The 20,526-nt window shown below is 34.5% G+C and overlaps 1 protein-coding gene across 2 annotated transcripts; it reads right to left on the bottom strand.

Moving 5' to 3' along the window:
* Positions 1 to 2,488: 2,488 nt before the first annotated feature.
* On the bottom strand, positions 2,489 to 18,871 carry parp6b (poly (ADP-ribose) polymerase family, member 6b). Of its 2 annotated transcripts, none has more exons than XM_073831770.1 (23): positions 18,658 to 18,871; positions 18,096 to 18,266; positions 17,770 to 17,847; positions 14,045 to 14,139; positions 13,792 to 13,852; positions 13,577 to 13,667; positions 13,437 to 13,503; positions 13,191 to 13,340; positions 12,799 to 12,937; positions 10,775 to 10,906; positions 10,319 to 10,414; positions 10,134 to 10,226; positions 9,894 to 10,019; positions 9,715 to 9,780; positions 7,554 to 7,621; positions 7,415 to 7,463; positions 7,213 to 7,325; positions 7,072 to 7,144; positions 6,895 to 6,964; positions 3,905 to 3,984; positions 3,642 to 3,705; positions 3,409 to 3,493; positions 2,489 to 3,318 (listed from the first exon to the last, which is right to left on the bottom strand). In XM_073831770.1, exons 2-23 carry the CDS (start codon positions 18,105 to 18,107, stop codon positions 3,222 to 3,224), a joined length of 1,905 nt encoding a protein of 634 aa, XP_073687871.1. In that variant the 5' UTR covers positions 18,108 to 18,266; positions 18,658 to 18,871; the 3' UTR covers positions 2,489 to 3,221. The 2 variants fall into 2 exon arrangements, with proteins under 2 accessions (XP_073687871.1, XP_073687872.1); XM_073831771.1 differs by having other exon boundaries at positions 12,799 to 12,928.
* Positions 18,872 to 20,526: the final 1,655 nt, after the last annotated feature.

The following is a 20,526-nucleotide window of genomic DNA, read 5'->3' as shown; positions in this document are numbered from 1 at the left end:
ATCTAAAATGTGAGAAGGGGAGGATAAGGGGTCTCGGAGCAGATGCGGGGCTCGTGTGGATGCAGCGCACTGTTATGAATTATTATGTGTTTCCGCTCCAGAGGAGAACAGACCCCGCTGGCTAAACCGAGAAGTCAAAATGTCCTCTGGGACTTTGGCGCGATGCAACACACTATTAATTTTTTTAAGGGTCGTGACAGATAACAGCTTGACAACAGACTCGTATGCGCGTGCACGCGTTTCGACATCATTATGGGGACTTTCCATTGACATCTACTGTACATTAAATTAATTACATTTCTAGGACACACACCCAGTACCGCCGCTCCCTATACGCAGAGTACGCAGTCTGCGTAGGGCACCAACTCCCAGGGGGGCACCATCCCAGCTGCTAAAAAAAAATCGTTTTTATATATTATAATAATAAATTAATATTAATAATATACATATACAAATGAATAAAAATATAAACGTATATATTGCATTTTACGGTAAGCGCAGAGTAGGCTAGTAAGCACATGTGATGACACGCAGCATCTGCGCCACGACGCGCCCTCACCTCTGTTTACGGCTGCCTATTTGGCCAAAAATGATGATAATAATTGATGAACAATATGCCTGGTCCTGGAAAGAGACATCAACAGTCCGGCGCCGAGAAACGAAAGAAAAAAAAAAAGCCCAAGATGAAGCCCGTGTATCACTTTCAGCTGCGTTCATAATCCTGTGAAACTTTATTTTATTCTGTCAACGTTAATGATGTGTTTTAATGTCGGTAATAATTTCACGACTAACGCGTCTTTCTTAATATGAATACAAGCAGATCTAAGTAAACACAGTGACTTAAAATGCATTATATTAAAACACAGAGGCAATTATGATTATTGATTAATAATGACCATATGGTGTCATTAAATAACAGTGTTAAAATACATAATCTAATACGGGACGTTCTAAAACGCTTAACGTGGCTTAACGTACGTAAAAAACGACCAGGAAACCCCAAATTTCTATCAAATCTTACTTGGAACAAACACTAACTACTATCAAAAGAACGAGCCCTTATTCCTCAGATAAAGTGAAGAATATCACGTTAAGCGTTTTCTCCCCCATAGAAGCCCATTATAAGGAAACAGCTTAACGTGGTTTAACGTACCTCAACAGAGACCAGGGAAGACCAAACTTCTGTTAAATTTTACTTATAATAAACACCTGCTGCTGTCAAAAGAACGAGCTCTTATTCAGCATATAAAGTGATCGCCCCCCATAGAAGTCCATTAAAAAAAAGCTTAACGTGGCTTAACGTATCGTAACAACGACCGGGGAAAACCAACCTTCTGTAAAATTTTACTTATAATAAACACCTGCTGCTGTCAAAAGAACGAGCTCTTATTCAGCATATAAAGTGAATAATATCACGTTAACGTATCTTAACAACGACTGGGGGAAAACAAACTTCTGTCAAATATTACTTATAATAAATACTTGCTGCTGTCAAAAGAATAATATCACGTTAAGCGTGTTCTCCCTATAGAACTCCATTAAGGAAAAAGCTTAACATGTTTTTTATAATGGACTTCTATGGGGGAGAAAACGCTTAACGTGATATTATTCACTTTATCTGTGGAATAAGGGCTCGTTCTTTTGATAGTAGTTAGTGTTTGTTCCAAGTAAGGTTTGACAGAAATGTGGTGTTTCCTGGTCGTTTTTTACGTACGTTAAGCCACGTTAAGCGTTTTTCACGTTAAGCGTTTTAGAACGTCCCATCTAATACAAAATTAACAGTTTACATTACAATTTTAATAGAAATGCCTGCAAAGGGCACCAAAGGCCTGGTAAATGCAGTTGTTACACTTACATGATGATAAAATTCCTTGTTTAATATTGACCAAACATTTAAAATATCCACATATGCTTTCCTATCATTTCCTCAACAAAAATATGTTGACATCATAACCCTTGTCTGCTTTATTGTCAAATTCTGCTTTATTGTAAATTTTGAACTGCTCCAGCAGATGACAGTGTTGATTTTATTTCAGTTTATTATTGTTTATTTTATTAAGATTTCACATTTTTAAAAGTTTTATTTAAAGTGTAATTTTAGTTTGTATTTTTTGCTGTAGAGCTACAATTGTAATTTATAAATGATACAATTTATTTATGTATTTACTTTTATTTGAATAAAGTTCTATTTTGGCCCCTATAGTAGGTGTTTTTTTTTTACTTCCATAATATTTGGGGGAAGGGGCACAAAAGTAAATTTTTGCTTAGGGCACCCATTTGGCCAGCAGCGGCCCTGCACACACCAGCCCTTTATAAAACGGTTTTGTCAAGTTTAGATTTTAATTAAGACACTATTCAGTACCTTCATAAACTGTTTTTCATTGTTAGGGCCGTTGAAAAGTTTTCATAATGTGGTTTTAGTTTTCATGTCATTGTGGAAACATTTAGTCACAATTCATTCTTCTGTCATCATTACAAAACGAACTCATTCGTAACATGCTCTAATTTATTGAAAAATTGCCGACATGCCGTATGAAACCATGACCCACCTTCAGATTAGTTTAACGTCCTCAGATCGACATCAACAAAATCATACGGACATTTCTCACCTGTAATGCGTCGTTACGTGTCGTTTATTGGCAGTCTTCTCTGCTTGAAGCTCTCTGAGGAGTAATGAGAACACGATGCCTTCTAGTGCACAGCACCAAACTTATTAACATTTCATGTTAAATTACGATCCACAATAACTAGCGTCACAACATTCGTATGAAAATAAACTGAATGAACTGATGGACATGCTGCATTACACTAGTATACATACATCAAACAGTACTTAATAATGTGGTAGATGTAAACACTTTAAAACGGCAGGTTTATAGAATCATAAGCCTTTCATATTTCACTCCCAAGTTAGTTTATGCTATGTTTTTATTCTCTTAGGCAATAGAGACCCCCGGTGAACAAAATGGGAATTACACTTTTTTTCTCCAACGGACGTAGAAAAGACAGAAAACAGCGAACGTGTCTAAATGAGAAAAAAATTAATAAAATGTTTATCAAAAAAGTTACAAAACGGCTTTCCCTTCGCTCCACGTAAAGACAAACTTGACTGTAGGCTAGCGTCGTCGAAAACACCTAGTTTGAGGTAATTCTTTTCCATATTCAGGTCATATGTTTCCTTGTAAAATTACTCGAAGCGTCACAGTGGTGAAACGGGTCAGTCAGGTTGATTGTCCCCCAATCACCCGCAATATCTCCTTCTGTATCCGGACGTCCTGTGTGTTGATGTTAGCATCTCCTACCTGGCCGTCTTCGTACCTGAGGAATGATAGGCAATTGTGGGACATATTGTGAGCCAAAAGATGTATAATTTGCAATACGAATATGATAAAGCATAAAAATACTCACACAAAAAAGAAGCGTGTGCAGACGTGATCAGAAATCGGGCAAACCCAAATATTTCCATGTTTCTGTAGATCTTTGGAAGTTATTACTGTTGAGAGAAATACAAAACTTCAAAAGGAATAGTGCACAAATGTATACATTATTTTTTGGTGAACTGTTTCTTTAATTAGTCAAACAAACCAAAAGGCTAATGGTTTGAATGACATAATTTCTATTTTCTAGTATTATTAACTTACCCTCACACAGAGCAACACAGTTTAGATTTCGACTCTGAAGAAACCTTGACTGTGTGGGTCGACACTGCAAAAGAGTAATGGCACATTTTAGTAGCGATACAACACAAAATATTAAGTGAAATGAGTGCACTCACAAATGCAAATTCTTATATAACTCAGCTTCTATTGTTTCTAGTCAGGTTTGACTCGCCTAGTCTGATTAACTACAGATTGCACCTGTAATACATCCCTATCAGTCCAGTCTCTACAGATGGAGTTAATACCTGTAAGACAGTGTTGACCCGGTTGTAGTGCTGTACTAATTCCTCTTTAGTAGGCATGTGGTGCTGTCCCTTTCCCATTCCTGCACACAAATACAGTCTACTGTGAAAACAGTTATAGCAGTGCTATATGGATATAGAAACGAACACTGCAGTAAAACATTAAACAATTATTTTGAATGCTCAGTCGAATACTCAAGTTTGCTTAAAAAAGTAATCTGGGAGTATCAATGGTACTTGAATATATAAATCATACATAATGATTATTTTATTCAAATATCTGTTTATTTCAATTCTGTTTTTTTCTTTAGAATTCTGAATTTACATACTGGGTATCTGACTTTTTTCTTTGAATTCCGAGTTTACATCTTGCAATTCTGACTTTTTTTTCTTAGAATTCCAACTTTTTCCTTAGAATTCCGAGTTGACATCTGGCAATTCTACCCTTTTCCTCAGAATTCCAAATTTACATATTGCAATTCTGACTTTTTTCTTAGAATTCCAACTTTTTCCTTAAAATTCTGAGTTTACATCTCACAATTTTGACTTTTTTTCTTAGAATTCCAACTTTTTCCTTAGAATTCCGAGTTTACATGTGGCTATTCTGCCTTTTTCCTTAGAATTCCAACTTTTTCCTTAGAATTCTGAGTTTACCTCTCGCAATTATGATTTTTTTTTTTTGAATTCCAAATTTACATCTCGCAATTCTGACATTTTTCTTTGAATTCCAGCCTTTTGTCTTAGAATTCCAAGTTTACATCTTGCAATTTTGACGTTTTCCTTAGTTTTTCTAACAATTCTAACTTTTTTCTTAGAATTTTGAGTTTACATTTCACAATTTAGATTTTTTTTTCTTCGAATTCTAAGTTTACATCTTGCAAATTCAAATTTTTTTCTTTGAATTTTATGTTTACAATTTGGAATTCTGACTTTTTCCTTAGAATGCCGAGTTTACATCTTGCAATTCTAGCTTTTTCCTTAGAATTCCAAGTTTACATCTCGCAATTCTGGCTTTTTCCTTAGAATTCCAAGTTTACATCTCGCATTTTTGACTTTGTTTCTTAGAATTCTAGGCTTACATCTAGCAATTCTGACTTTTTGTCTTGGAATTCCAATTTTACATCTGGCAATTCTGACTTAAAATTCAAACTTTTTCGTTTGAATTCCGAGTATACATTTCGCAATTTGTACTTTTTTTCTTAGAATTCCAAATCTACATCTCACTATTCAGATTTTTCCTTAGAATTCCGAGTTGACATCTGGCAATTCTACCCTTTTCCTCAGAATTCCAAATTTACATATTGCAATTCTGACTTTTTTCTTAGAATTCCAACTTTTTCCTTAAAATTCTGAGTTTACATCTCACAATTTTGACTTTTTTTCTTAGAATTCCAACTTTTTCCTTAGAATTCCGAGTTTACATGTGGCTATTCTGCCTTTTTCCTTAGAATTCCAACTTTTCCCTTAGAATTCTGAGTTTACCTCTCGCAATTATGTTTTTTTTTTTTAGAATTCCAAGTTTACATCTCGCAATTCTGGCTTTTTCCTTAGAATTCCAAGTTTACATCTCGCAATTCTGGCTTTTTCCTTAGAATTCCAAGTTTACATCTCGCAATTCTGGCTTTTTCCTTAGAATTCCAAGTTTACATCTCGCATTTTTGACTTTGTTTCTTAGAATTCTAGGCTTACATCTAGCAATTCTGACTTTTTGTCTTGGAATTCCAATTTTACATCTGGCAATTCTGACTTAAAATTCAAACTTTTTCGTTTGAATTCCGAGTATACATTTCGCAATTTGTACTTTTTTTCTTAGAATTCCAAATCTACATCTCACTATTCAGATTTTTCCTTAGAATTCCGAGTTGACATCTGGCAATTCTACCCTTTTCCTCAGAATTCCAAATTTACATATTGCAATTCTGACTTTTTTCTTAGAATTCCAACTTTTTCCTTAGAATTCCGAGTTTACATGTGGCTATTCTGCCCTTTTCCTTAGAATTCCAACTTTTCCCTTAGAATTCTGAGTTTACATGTGGCTATTCTGCCCTTTTCCTTAGAATTCCAAATTTACATCTCGCAATTCTGACATTTTTCTTTGAATTCCAGCTTTTTTTCTTAGAATTCCAAGTTTACATCTTGCAATTTTGACGTTTTCCTTAGTTTTTCTAACAATTCTAACTTTTTTCTTAGAATTTTGAGTTTACATTTCACAATTTAGATTTTTTTTTTTTCGAATTCTAAGTTTACATCTTGCAAATTCAAATTTTTTTCTTTGAATTTTATGTTTACAATTTGGAATTCTGACTTTTTCCTTAGAATTCCAAGTTTACATCTCGCAATTCTGGCTTTTTCCTTAGAATTCCAAGTTTACATCTCGCAATTCTGGCTTTTTCCTTAGAATTCTAGGCTTACATCTAGCAATTCTGACTTTTTGTCTTGGAATTCCAATTTTACATCTGGCAATTCTGACTTAAAATTCAAACTTTTTCGTTTGAATTCCGAGTATACATTTCGCAATTTGTACTTTTTTTCTTAGAATTCCAAATCTACATCTCACTATTCAGATTTTTCCTTAGAATTCCGAGTTTACATCTCACAACTCTGACTTTTTTCTTCGAATTCTCAGTTTAAATCTCGTAATTCTAACTTTTTTCTTAGAATTCTGAGTTTTCATTTTGTAATTATGACTTTTTTCTGAGATTAGAATTCAGATTTATCTGTTTTTAGAAAAAATTTTAATAACATATTTACTATGATTAATCTCACAATCTCTGACCAGTTTTTCAGAAAATAATATAATAATTATATATTATACATAATTTATATTTATTTTGATTAATCTCTTATTCTCTTACCAGTTTTTATTCTGAAAATTATAAACAACTTATATTTATTGTGGTTCATTTAATAATATGACCAAAAATTCAAAATGTCTGAACCTATGCAGATTTTTTTTTTAAATACTGCACTTTAAAAACTTGAAAAACTCTTACCTGAGTATCCAAATGAGATGCTGGAGATGGGGCTGAGGTAGATGCCCTTCCCATAGGCCGCCCCATGCAGCTTGTGTCAAAGAGAACAAGAAGGAAGATTGGCCAAGGCCCAATATGCTAATCTGTAGGCAACACACTACAGTTGTTCATTCACCACATTAAGAGTATCCGTGATACCTGCAGTTTCGTGTAGGAGGCGTTTACAAGTCCATTTCTTAGAATAGAGTGCCAGTTTTCAATATGAGAACCACTGAGGACAGAGAACCGGTGATTAATCAGTAATCATAAATTATCAAATGATACTAAACTCAAACTCACTGAAAAGCGAACGTGCTGCCGTGGAGTTTCCTAGCGGTGCGAAAGCGGGCCTCTTTAGCAGGAGGGCTGCTGAGGAGCAGGAACTGATGGGAGGTGTGCATGAACTTCAGTTGCTGTTAGCAAAATACGGAGGAGTGAAACAGAGAAAATGAAGGTTTAGTCACACTGCTATTTGAAAGATAATGTGATCAAACGCCCTTACCCTGCTGGAGGGGAGCTTGACAATGTGAGACCTGTTGCTACATATAATCCTGGGAAGAAAAAGAAGATTAAGGGTCATTATGATAACAGGAACATAATGAAAACCCGAGAATTTCATTAAAGGAAACAGTTTCACTCACCACTGCAGCAGAGGATGTGCAAGCGGGTCCAGTTTGTCCATCTGTTTCTTTATTTCAACATAAGGGCCCTGTAAAATATGAGATTAGGTGTCAAACATTTCCTTAACCAAGACTATGTACTTCCTATATGAAGTGAAGATTGATGCAGTTATTGTGAATCACAGTCATAGCGCCACAGGAAGTGGGTCTTATATTTACCTGAATCACTTCAAAGTTGGTCATAATAATGTCAAGACATGGTTATTAACTCGCAATTGCAAGTTAACATCTTGCATTTGAGACTTTTTTCTTAGAATTCTGAATTTACATCTTGCAATTCTGACCTTTTCTTTAGAAATCTGAATTTATATCTCACAATTATGACTTTTTCTTCAGAATTCTGAAGAATTCTTTTCTTATAATTCTGAGTTTAAATCACACAATTTTAACTTTTCTTAAAATTCTGAGTTTACATTGCGCAATTCTGACTTTTTTCTTACAAGTTTACATCTTGTTATTGAGACTTTTTTATTAGAGTTCTGAGTTTACATCTTGCAAGTCTGTCTTTTCCTTAAATTTCTGTTTACATTTTGCAATTCTGACTTTTTGTCTTAGAATTGCAAGTTATTAACTTGTAATTGCAAGTTTACAACTTGCAACTGAGACTTTTTCTTAGAATTCCAATTTCACATTTTGCATTTCTGACTGTTTTTCCTTAATATTGTAAGTTATTAACTTGTAAATGCAAGTTTACATCTTCTAACTGAGACTTTTTTCCTTTGAATTCTGAGTTTACATCTCGCAATTCTGACTTTTTTCCCTAAAACTGCAAGTTATTAACTTGTGATTTCAAATTTACATCTTGCAATTAAGACTTTTTGTCTTATAATTCTGAATTTACATCTTGCTATTCTGACTTTTCCTTAGAATTCTTGAGTTTACATCTCGCAATTCTGACTTTTTCCTTAGAATTCTTAGTTAACATCTAGCAAATCTGACTTTCTTCTATAGATTTCTGAGTTTACATCTCACAATTCTTACTTTTTCCTTAGAACTCTTAGTTTACATCTCGCAATTCTGACTTTTTCCTTAGAATTCTTAGTTAACATCTCGCAATTCTGACTTTTTTCTATAGATTTCTGAGTTTACATCTCACAATTCTTACTTTTTCCTTAGAATTCTTAGTTAACATCTCGCAATTCTGACTTTTTTCTATAGATTTCTGAGTTTACATCTCGCAATTCTGACTTTTTCCTTAGAACTCTTAGTTTACATCTCGCAATTCTGACTTTTTCCTTAGAACTCTTAGTTAACATCTCGCAATTCTGACTTTTTTCTATAGATTTCTGAGTTTACATCTCACAATTCTTACTTTTTCCTTAGAATTCTTAGTTTACATCTCACAATTCTGACTTTTTTCTATAGATTTCTGAGTTTACATCTCACAATTCTTACTTTTTCCTTAGAATTCTTAGTTTACATCTCGCAATTCTGACTTTTTTTCTATAGAATTCTTAGTTAACATCTCACAATTCTGACTTTTCTTAGAATTCTAAGTTGCATCTCGGAATTTTTAATTTTTTTTAGAATTCTGAGTTTTCATCTTGCAATTCTGAATTTTCTATAGAATTCTGAGTTTACATCTCGCAATTCTGACATTTTTCTTTAGAATTCTAAATTTACATTTCTCAATTTTGACTTTTTTCTTATAATTCTGAGTTGACATTTTGCAATTCTGACTTTTCCTTAGAGTTCTGAGTTTACATCTCGCAATTCTGACTTTTTCTTTAGAATTCTAAATTTACATCTTGCAATTCTGACTGTTTCCTTAGAATTCTTAGTTTACATCTCACAATTCTAACTCTTTTCTATAGAATTCTGAGTTTACATCTAATAATTCTGACTGTTTTCTTACTTAGTTTACATCTCACAATTCTGAGATTTTTCTTAGAATTCTGACACATCTGGCACTTTTGACTTTTTTCATCAGAAGTGCAAGTTATTAACTTAGAATTGTGAGTCATTAATATTAACTCCAGTTAACTCGCAATTGAAAGTTTACATCTTGCAATTCAAACTTTTTCTTGAAATTCTGAGTTTACATCTCGGAAATCAGACTCATTTCCTCTGAATTCTGAGATTACATATCAGAATTCTGTTTTTCGCAATTCGAATTACTCACTTGTGTTATTTCTCGGATTGATGTGATGCTGTCTAGTGCTCTCTGTAGCCGCTCATAACTTCTTTTCTATAATGGAAAATGAATGAAGAAGGTCACAGAGTCTTTCCAAAGATGAAATGTAAAAATTCTAAAACTGACATTAGAAACATTTTATTCATCTCATCTGTTAAAGTATCTACCTTCGGATTGAAGGCCAGAGACTTGGGGTCATGAGGGTCAACGACAGAAGGGTAAGGGTCAAAGATAATGCTTTTACGGGCAGATTCAAGTGCAGCACGACACATTGCCACCAGCAGGTCTACTACCTGTATAAAAATATTATCTTATATGTATATAAAATATTATATAAAATAATTTTATATAAAATCAGTAGAAGTCTCTGGTATATCATTATATAGCTATATAAATGTGTGTGATACCTCAGCTCCAGTAGCTACATCTTCTGCAGCTCCTGACATGACACCCAGAGTGTTGAAGGAGAACACACACAGTTCTCTCGTACAAACAGCAGGCTAAACGGAACATACACACAAAAGAAACTGAGATGATATTTTTATGGATTTACTGGTGCATTTTAATGGAGTTTTCCAAGAAATTGTTGTACCTTGAGCATAGAGCCGTTCTGAAAGACATGTTGTTCATCACAGACCACACAATAATCGTTCAGAGTGGGGATCCTTTGCTCTGAATACTTCATAACCTAGAAGACAAAAAATTGATAATTAAGTTGTAATATTGCTACAGGGATACATTGTTAAAGAAAGATCTCAGATTTCATCAAAAATATCTTAATTTGTGTTCCAAAGGTAAATGAAGGTCTTACAGGTTTGGAACGACATAAGGGTGAGTAATTAATGACAGGATTTTTAATTTTGGGTAAACTACAGTATGCCCTTTAAAGAGAAGGTAAGATTTTATGTAATGTATGAAATCTAAATAGATGTCAAATTGTAACAGCCAATCACAATCAAGTATGGAAATAAATTCAAGGAAGAAGACTAATTGCAATTCATTATGCAAATATAAAAAGTGTTTTACATTTAACTCTGTTGAGGTTTACCTGTACGAGGAAGCCGTACTCCAGGGTTGGGATGCTCTTGCAGTGAATAAGAGCTTGTGAGGAGAAGAAGAGCTGAATGAGCTGCCTGGTGGTGATGTGCACAGTGGATCTTGAGCCTGGGACGGCCACATTCTATTGAAACAGCAATCATTTGACATAAATTGCTTTTCCACAAACATATTAAGCAACATAACTGTTTTCAACATTGATAGCAAAAAGAAATGATTTAAAATGATTTCTGAAAGATCATGTGACACTGAAGACTCGAGTAATGATGCTGAAAATTCAGCTTTGCATCACAGGAATAAATTATTTGATCCCCTGCTGATTTTGTACATTTGCCCACTGACAAAGAAATTATCAGTCTATAATTTTAATAGTAGGTTTATTTGAACAGTAAGAGACAGAACAACAAAAAATCCAGAAAAACACATTGCAAAAAGTTATAAAGTGAATTGCGTTTTAATGAGTGCAATAAGTATTTGACCTCTTCACAAAACTTGACTTAGTACTTGGTGGCATAACCCTTGTTGGCAACCACAGAAGTCAGACGTTTCTTGTAGTTGGCCACCAGGTTTGCACACATTTTAGGAGGGATTTTGTCCCACTCCTCTTTGAAGATCCTCTCCAAGTCATTAAGGTTTCGAGGCTGACATTTGGCAACTTGAACCTTCAGCTCCTTCCACAGATTTTCTATGGGATTAAGGTCTGGAGACTGGCTAGGCCACTCCAGGACCTTAATGTGCTTCTTCATGAGCCACTCCTTTGTTGCCTTGGCTGATTGTTTTGGCTCATCGCCATTGCTGGAATACCCATCCACAACCCAACCACATGCCCTGGCTGAGGGAAGGAGGCTCTCACCCAAGATTTGACGGTACATGGCCCCGTCCATCGTCCCTTTGTTGTCCTGTCCCCTTAGCAGAAAAACACCCCCAAAGCATAATGTTTCCACCTCTATGTTTGACGGTGGGGATGGTGTTCTTGGGGTCAGCATTCCTCCTCCAAACACAGCGGGTTGAGTTGATGCCAAAGAGCTCGATTTTGGTCTTATCTGACCACAACACTTTCACCCAGTTCTCCTCTGAATCATTCAGACGTTCATTTGCAAACTTCAAACGGGCCTGAACATGTGCTTTCTTGAGCAGAGGGACCTCGCAGACGCTGCAGGATTTCAGTCCTTCACGGCGTAGTGTGTTACCAATTGTTTGGTCCCAGCTGCCTTGAGATCATTGACAACATCCTCCCATGTAGTTCTGGGCTGATTCCTCACCGTTCTCATGATCATTGAAACTCCACAAGGTGAGATCTTGTGAAGCCCCAGACCGAGGGAGATTGACAGTTATTTTGTGTTTCTTCCATTTGCGAATAATTGCACCAACTGTTGTCACCTTCAAACCAAGCTGCTTGGTGATGGTCTTGTGGCCCATTCCAGCCTTGTGTAGGTCTACAATCTTGTCCCTGACAGCTCTTTGGTCTTGGCCATGGTGGAGAGTTCAGAATCTGATTGATTGACTGCTTCTGTGGACAGGTGTCTTTTATACAGGTAACAAGCTGAGATTAGGAGCACTCCCTTTAAGAGCTCCTAATCTCAGCTTGTTACCTGTATAAAAGACACCTGGGAGCCAGAAATCGTACTGATTGATAAGGGATCAAATACTTATTTCACTCATTAAAATGCAATTCACTTTTAAACTTTTTTGAAATGCATTTTTCTGGATTTCTTTTGTTGTTATTCTGTCTCTCACTGTTCAAATAAACCCACCATTAAAATTATAGACCGATCATTTCTTTGTCAGTGGGCAAACGCACAAAATCAGCAACCCTCACAGTAAATTACATTTTAAAATATATTCAAACCAAGAACAGTTATTTTAAACTGCAATAATTTTTCACAATATTACAGATTTTACTGCCTTAACGAGCATAAAAGACATAATTTTAACAACATTAAAAAGTTTTACTGACCCCAAAGTCTAAACAATACATATGGGGTAATTTTAATACATAGGCATGTTCAAACATACTTGTCCAATTGGGCTGGAGGTGTGCAGTTCTCCTTTGGTGCAGGACATGGAACGACTCATCATGCGGGTCACTCTCAACTCCTGTCCTGCAGGGCTTGTCTTAACCCCAGGACCTTGGATCAGAGGAACACTGGAGCACCTGAGGAACAAAAAAGTACTTTGTTTGTTTTTTATTTACTTTATATCTAAAGTTTAGCCCTTTTTCTGTCTAAGCAGGAACTGAAAGCTCCTGGATTTCATTAAAAATATTTTAATTTGTGTTCCAAAGATGAACGAAGGTCTTAGGGGTTTGGGTGAGTAATTAGTGACAGAATTTCATTTTTGGGTGAATTCTTTATTATTATTAGAAGCATATCTTGCACATTTATTCTGTAGAGTATTTTAAAGCTTACTTGGTTATTGGTGAGAAGATGCTAAGTCCAGCTCTGAACTTCTTGATGGTTCCTCCAGCCTTAAACCAGCTGTGTCTCTTCCTCTGTTGGGCGTTCAGGAACTCATTACTGAGATGTTTCCATTGATTAGATATAAATGTGCTGAGAATCCTGGGAGAAGACATCAATATTTGTTGGTGTAATCATTATTGCTGAGGCATATGCAGTATGTCACGCTGCATAAAACAGAACAGAAAGATCGTTTACCTTTTAAGCTGAACCCCAAGGCAGAAGCCATCTTTACAAGTTGGCTGGAACACCTCCACAGTGGGTTCTGGAAGAGGTTGAGATGTTTCAGTTGAGTCACTTCCTGTCTTTTATAACTGAAATAGACATTTATTACTCACCTGGTCCATCTAGATACTGGGACAGTGAGAAACGAAGGCGTAAAATGATTGGCTCTGTCCTCATGACCTTCCATGCTAACGCCACCTCCTCCTGCACAATGCAAACACACAGAGGATGTGAACTTTTCGCTATGTGAGTTGGCATATCCACTTATGTATTTTCAGTGGCAGGTAGAATCTAGCTAAAAATACTGCAGTATCAGAGGGTCTCTTACTTCCAGAAAGGTGACGTTAATGTGTAGATCAATATCGACATCATCAATGGTCTCATACTCTCTGAAATATAGACAGCAGACAAAAAGTCCACAGTTAGAGGAGGTTTTTTTTGGGGAAAGACTTCCAAATGAAGAGAATTCAAAGTGTAATAATGATCATCGCATTAAGTGACATAACCCTTATATGCAAGCTCAGCTGATTTCCTTTTATTCACATATTAGCATTTCATGGCGCTTGTGAGTCTAAAGGTACCTGACAGAAACGGCACTTTCAGAATAGATGTCCCTCACTGCACCAACATCGATGTCCAGCTGTGGATGTCGACTCAGGTCAGTGACATAATGACCCTGCAAAGAAACATGTACAGCTTTTGCATAAGAGTCAATTTACATTTCATGTCTGTTAATGATAATTACATTTTTTTTAACTATTTTCTTCAGAAATATGAAATCACTAAGGGAAAGCATAATCTTACACAAAATATTTTGTGCATCCTGTTTCAGTTTGCTTGAAATTGTCCAGATGTCCCAGTTTTTGCAGTGTCTGTTTTTGAAATGTCTTAATTTCTATATATAACTGTATTAAATGTATTTCTACACTATCACTTCAGAAAAAATATGTTTCAAATGTAATTTTTTATCAAATATATTTTTTTGCTCAGCAAATGTTAATTATTTATGAATGTTATTTTAGTATCTTTGATATATGATACTAAATTGATTAATTCAATTTGATTAATAATTTTAATAATACATTTTTTAATAATTTCTGTTTTCATTTTAATTTTAGTTTTAGGAATTGTGTTATGTTTTTGTATTTTTTATCTAGTTTTAGGTATTTTAGTACTTCATACTTCAAATGTTGCCTTTGTAACTTGTTTCTCTACATTTTAATTGAGTTAATGTTTATTTTATTGCAAGTAATGACATTTTTTGTTGCCTTTTTTATTTTAAATTTGAGTTAATTATGAATTACTGAATGAAACATCCTTGTGGTGTTCATTTTGAACACATTGCAAGTGTCAATTCTTGCTATTTTTTGCGATTCTATTGAATTCTATTCTGTTTTCTATTTTCTATTCTATTTTATTTGTTCTATTGATAGCGTTCTATGATGTTAAGTTCTATTCTATTGTTTTATTCAACTGTATTTTATGGTGTGTTACGTTCTATGCTGTTGTGTTCCAGTCTACTGTGTTGAGTTTTGTTTTCTATTCTATATTCTGTTCCAATTCATTCTTTTTATCTTTGCAGTGCTGTTTTCTGTTTAGTTTTAGACTATTTAGTTATTTTATGCTGTGCTCTATTCTATTCTATTCTATTCTATTCTATTCTATTCTATTCTATTCTATTCTATTCTATTCTATTCTATTCTATTCCGGTGAGTTGAATTGCATTATATGTTCCTATCTGTTTAGTTTTTTCTGTGTCTAATCTACTACTAAACTATTTCATTTTTTCGAGTTGTGTTTTATTCTATGCTATATGTTTTTGTTTTGATTTGAATTTTATTCTGTGTTTTATTTTGTTCTGGTGTATTAAGTTAGTTATATTGTTTTATTTTGTTTAGTTTTATGCTGTGTTCTATTCTATTCTATTCTATTCTATTCTATTCTATTCTATTCTATTCTATTCTATTCTATTCATTCTTTTGTTTTATGTTGAGTTCTATTCTATTTTTTCCATCCTATTCCATTTTGATATCCATCAAGTACTGTTTTATTTTGTTCTGTTCTAGTGTGTTGAGTTCTGTTCTATTGTTTTATTCTGTTCAGTTCTTGTATGCTGTGCTGTGCTGTGCTCTGTTCTATTCTATTCTATACTATTCTGTTTGTTCTTTTGATTTATGTTGAGTTCTATTGAATAGTTTTATTCGACTGTGTTCTTTTATGGTGTGTGAAGTTCTATTGTAAATACTGTTGTATTCTTTTGCAATTTGTTCCATTTATATTTGCAGCATTGTTTTGTTTTATTCTGTTTAGTTCTTCTATTCGATTCTTCTTTTGATTTACATTAAGTTCTATTCTATAGTTATATTTGACTGTGTTTTTTATGTTAAGTTCTATTCTGTTGTGTTCTAACCTATTGTGTTGAGTTGTTTTCTATTCTATGCTATTTTTGTTTTGAGTTGAATTTTATTCTGTGCTCCGTTTTATTTTGTTTTGTTCTGGTATGTTAAGTTTTATTCTATTGTTTTATTCTGTTCAGTTATTTTATGCTGTGTTCTGTTCTATTCTATTCTATTCTATTCTATTCTATTCTATTCTATTCTATTCTATTGTGGTGAGTTGAATTCCATGATGTGTTCTCATCTATTTTGTTTTTTGTCTTTTTCATATGGAGTTTTAATGTACCGTTTTATTCAAATTCTGTTCTTTTATGGTGTGTTAAAGGAGAACTCCGGTGTGATTTTGACCTAAAGTGTATTGAATCATGAGACCGAGTGTGAACGTACCTTGCATATCTCATCTCGGTTTGTGTCCAGCTGTCCGAAATCTGGGGTCAGTTAGCCGATGCTCACAACAGGTTGTCAATGAGAGTCAATAGGGCATCGGAATAGTCATGTAAATAAATCACTGTTTTACGCCATTTACGAGGCACAAAGTAGCTCCACACTTCATTGGTAGACTTCCAAGGGCCCTGACATTTAAAACGAGACATTGAGAACTCAGAAAAAGCACCGGTAGTTTATTTACAAGTAGATTTATACAGACATTTTCCACCAGGAACAGACCGGTCGCTGCCATCTTAAATTTAGTCACGATAAGTCGAGTGTCGAGCACGAAGGAAACTACAACCTGATAAGTTGATAACCTGATAAATTCCTTGGTGCTCGACACTCGACTTATCGTGACTAAGTTCAAGATGGCGGCGACCGGATTTTATCTTCCAGGTACTGTCTGTATAAATCTTCTTGTAAATAAACTACCGGTGCTTTTTCTGAGTTCTCAATGTCTCGTTTTAAATGTCAGGGCCCTTGGAAGTCTACCAATGAAGTGTGGAGCTACTTTGTGCCTCGTAAATGGCGTAAAACAGTGATTTATTTACATGGCTATTCCGATGCCCTGTTGACTCTCATTGACAACCTGTTGTGAGCATTGGCTAACTGACCCCAGATTTCAGACAGCTGGACACAAACCGAGATGAAATATGCAAGGTACGTTCACACTCGGTATCATGATTCAATACACTTTAGGTCAAAATCACACCGGAGTTCTCCTTTAAGTTCTATTCTGCTGTGTTCTAGCCAATTGTGTTGTGGTGAGTTGTGTTTTATTCAATGCTGTTTTTTTGTTTCGAATTGACTTACATTCTGGGCTCTTTTTTTTTTTTGTTCTGTTCTATTGTTTTATTATGTTATGCTGTGTTCTATTCTATTCTGTTTGTGCTTTTGATTCATGTTGGGTTCCATTCTATTGTTTTATTTGAATTGGAATTTGTTTTACTTGTTTTGTTTTCTATTCTATGTTCTAATTCAATCTATTTATCTTTGCAATGTTATTTTCTATTCTATTCTATTCTATTCTATTCTATTCTATTCTATTCTATTCTATTCAGTTCTTTTATACAGTGTTCTATTCTATTCTATTATATTCTATATGTATCCACTAATGATAAGTAATTGCGCTAAAGGCTGTTTTTTTATCATAATATAACCTTCTATGAATGATTACTTCATTTGTTATTAATGAACAAAACACGGATACTCTACGTTTTGGCAAGAAATCTGAAGCAAGTTCAGATAATCTGAAAAACTGGAGCAATCTGCTTCTCCTCATAATAGGGAGCCACCCATAAACCTACACTAATCCCTGAAAACCCCACAATGCACTTTGGTAACCCCAATATATTCTACATTCAGCCAATGTAGTATGACAAAATAAACAGATAATAGATAAAACACACCTAGATAAATAGATAAAACACAAGAATGAAAGAAAATGAGCAAATTAGCTTCATGTTTAGTAATATGCTAACCTGGGCGCCGTAGAAGAATTCCTCACCATCGCTGTCGCCATCTGAGTCCTCGTCGCTCCAGAATTGCTCACCGATGCTCTGGAAAAGTTATCAGAGGTCAATCACAGCTAATTTCCCCTGTGATGCGGTAATGCGTTACCCATCCCCCATTCATTAGACACTGAATAGCCCTTATCAGCCAGTCTGTAATCTACTCAACGGGGTGACTGTGTCAGTAGGGCAGCCTACATCTTAGACCATCAGTTTGGTCTGGTTATACTGTCCGTCAAAGCACCTTATTTGCTTACAATGCAGTAGATTATGGTTAGCATGTGTGCTTTTCATACCATGCTGTTCATAGATGCTGCTCTAGTGAGATTTCTCTGCTACATTCATCCATTCCAGCTCAGTTTGGTTTGGCTTGGCTGGTTTGGGAAGTCAACACAGGTTGAACAAAGCCAACGGAAGGGCTGCGCTCATTTTCTGGGGTGCATTAGCAAAGTCATCTCCATGGCAACCTGCGACAACACAATGCAAGAGTGGCAATTTATTAAATGTCCATTTTTTGTTAATTTGTGTCACCACATATTGACTCCGCATGTGGCATACATTATAAAACACTTGTAATGTACAATTACTGCATGTATGTATTTGATGTGGTGAATTAAATTGAATTTGAATATATTTTTATTTTAAATACAGTATATTTATATTCAGATTTAAACTTAAGAATTAAATGTGAACATTAAACGCAGACATTTTTTTCTGTACACCTGTTGGATGCTCTGATACAATAAATGAAACAATAAATGATCAAAACTATGAATGAATGAAACATAATATTAATATTAAACTAGTTCAATTACATTTGTGTTAGTGCTGCACTATAATAGAAAATTCCAGTCTTACCTCTTGAAGACAAGGCAGATGCTTTGAACGAGGTCTGTTGTCATAACCTTAACAAAGCGTCCTGAAATACCCCACACCAGGAAGCATATATATATATATATAAAGTGAGTCAGCTGACACAAAAAAATCTTAATTAGAAATGTACCCCTATTGTCTAGCCATCGCTGTTTCTTGTCTGGCTCCTCTCATGGGTTGCTTTTCTCGCTGTCTGCTTTCTCCCTGACAACACACGACAGCTCGGGCATGCTCAGTGCGTGCCGTCCGGGTCATGAGACCGGCAGCTGACAGCCAGTGTGCTAGTAGCAGGAGGGGAGGAGGGGGTGAGCAGAAAAGACATGCCTGGTAGATCATGGAACAGAAGATCAAATGCAACCCCCTGCATGTCCATGACCTGATATATTCATCTTTTAATGCATGCTGTGTTACACACCGCCTGACTCTGTGTGTTTCATTCATTTAATAAAGGACAGATCTGTTGCTCTCTTTTATTCTGTTGAGTTATGTTTTCTATTCTATACTCTATTCCAATTCATTATATTTGTCTGTGCAGTGTGCTACATGCTATTTTATAATGTTTTTAAATTAGGTTTTCTATTCTATTCTGTTCTATGCTATTCTGATGAGTTGAATTCTATTCTGTGTTTTTGTCTGTTTTGTTCTTTTGATTTATGTTGAACCATTCTATGGTTGTATTCGACTGGGTTCTTTTATGGTGTGTTAAGTTCTATTCTGTTGTGATAAAATATATTCTGCTGAGTTTTGTTTTCTATTCTATATTCTGTTCTAATTCATTATATTTATCTTTGCAGTGTTGTTCTCTTTTTTGTTTAATACTATTCAGTTATTTTATACTGTGTTCTATTCTATTCTATTCTATTCTGATAAACTGAATTTCAATTCGTGTTCTTGTCTGTTTGGTTCTTTTGATTTATCTTGAGTTCTATTCTAATGTTCTATTCGACTGTGTTCTTTCATGGTGTGTTAAGTTCTATTCTGTTGTGTTCTAGTCTATTGTGTTGAGTTTTGTTTTCTATTTGTTTTCTATTCTATATTCAGTTCTAATGCATTTTATTTATCTTTATTTATCTTTCTCTATTTTGTTTAATTCTATTCAGTTATTTTATGCTGTGTTCTGTTCTATTCTATTCTATTCTATTCTATTCTGAATTTCTATTCTGAAGTTGAATTTCAATTCGTGTTCTTGTCTGTTTTGTTCTTTTGATTTATGTTGAGTTCTATTCTATGGTTGTATTCGACTGTGTTCTTTTATGGTGTGTTAAGTTCTATTCTGTTCTAGTCTATTGTGCTGAGTTTTGTTTTCTATTCTATATTCTGTTCTAATTCATTCTATTTATCTTTTGCAGTATTGTTCTCTATTTTGTTTAATTTTATTCATATCTTTTATGCTATGTTCTATTCTATTCTGATAAGTTGAATTCCATTCCGTGTTTTTGTCCGTTTTGTTCTTTTGATTTATGTTGAGTTCTATTCTAATGTTCTATTCGACTGTGTTCTTTTATGGTGTGTTAAGTTCTATTCTGTTGTTCTAGTCTATTGTGTTGAGTTTTGTTTTCTATTTTATATTCTGTTCTAATTCATTCTATTTATATTTGCAGTATTCTTCTCTATTTTGTTTAATTTTATTCATTTCTTTTATGCTATGTTCTATTCTATTCTGATCAGTTGAATTCCATTCTGTGTTTTTTGTCTGTTTTGTTCTTTTGATTTATGTTGAGTTCTATTCTATAGTTGTATTCGACTGTATTCTTTTATGGTGTGTTAAGTTCTATTCTGTTGTGTTCTATTGTGCTGAGTTTTGTTTTCTATTCTATATTCTGTACTAATGCATTCTATTTATCTTTGCAGTGT

Source organism: Garra rufa, chromosome 25, assembly GCF_049309525.1.
Source record: "Garra rufa chromosome 25, GarRuf1.0, whole genome shotgun sequence".
Lineage (NCBI taxonomy): Eukaryota > Metazoa > Chordata > Actinopteri > Cypriniformes > Cyprinidae > Garra > Garra rufa.
Note: the sequence above shows the minus strand (reverse complement) of the source record. Positions and strands in the feature narration are given on the sequence as shown.

Bases quoted from the DNA above. Each gene is read 5' to 3' on its own strand.
- parp6b (XM_073831770.1), bottom strand. The intron at 10,415-10,774 runs GTAAACCTCAAC...TTTGTCTTCTAG, and splicing joins AGTACGGCTTCCTCGTACAG to GTTATGAAGTATTCAGAGCA. The intron at 3,319-3,408 runs GTGAGTATTTTT...ATCATTCCTCAG, and splicing joins TGCACACGCTTCTTTTTTGT to GTACGAAGACGGCCAGGTAG.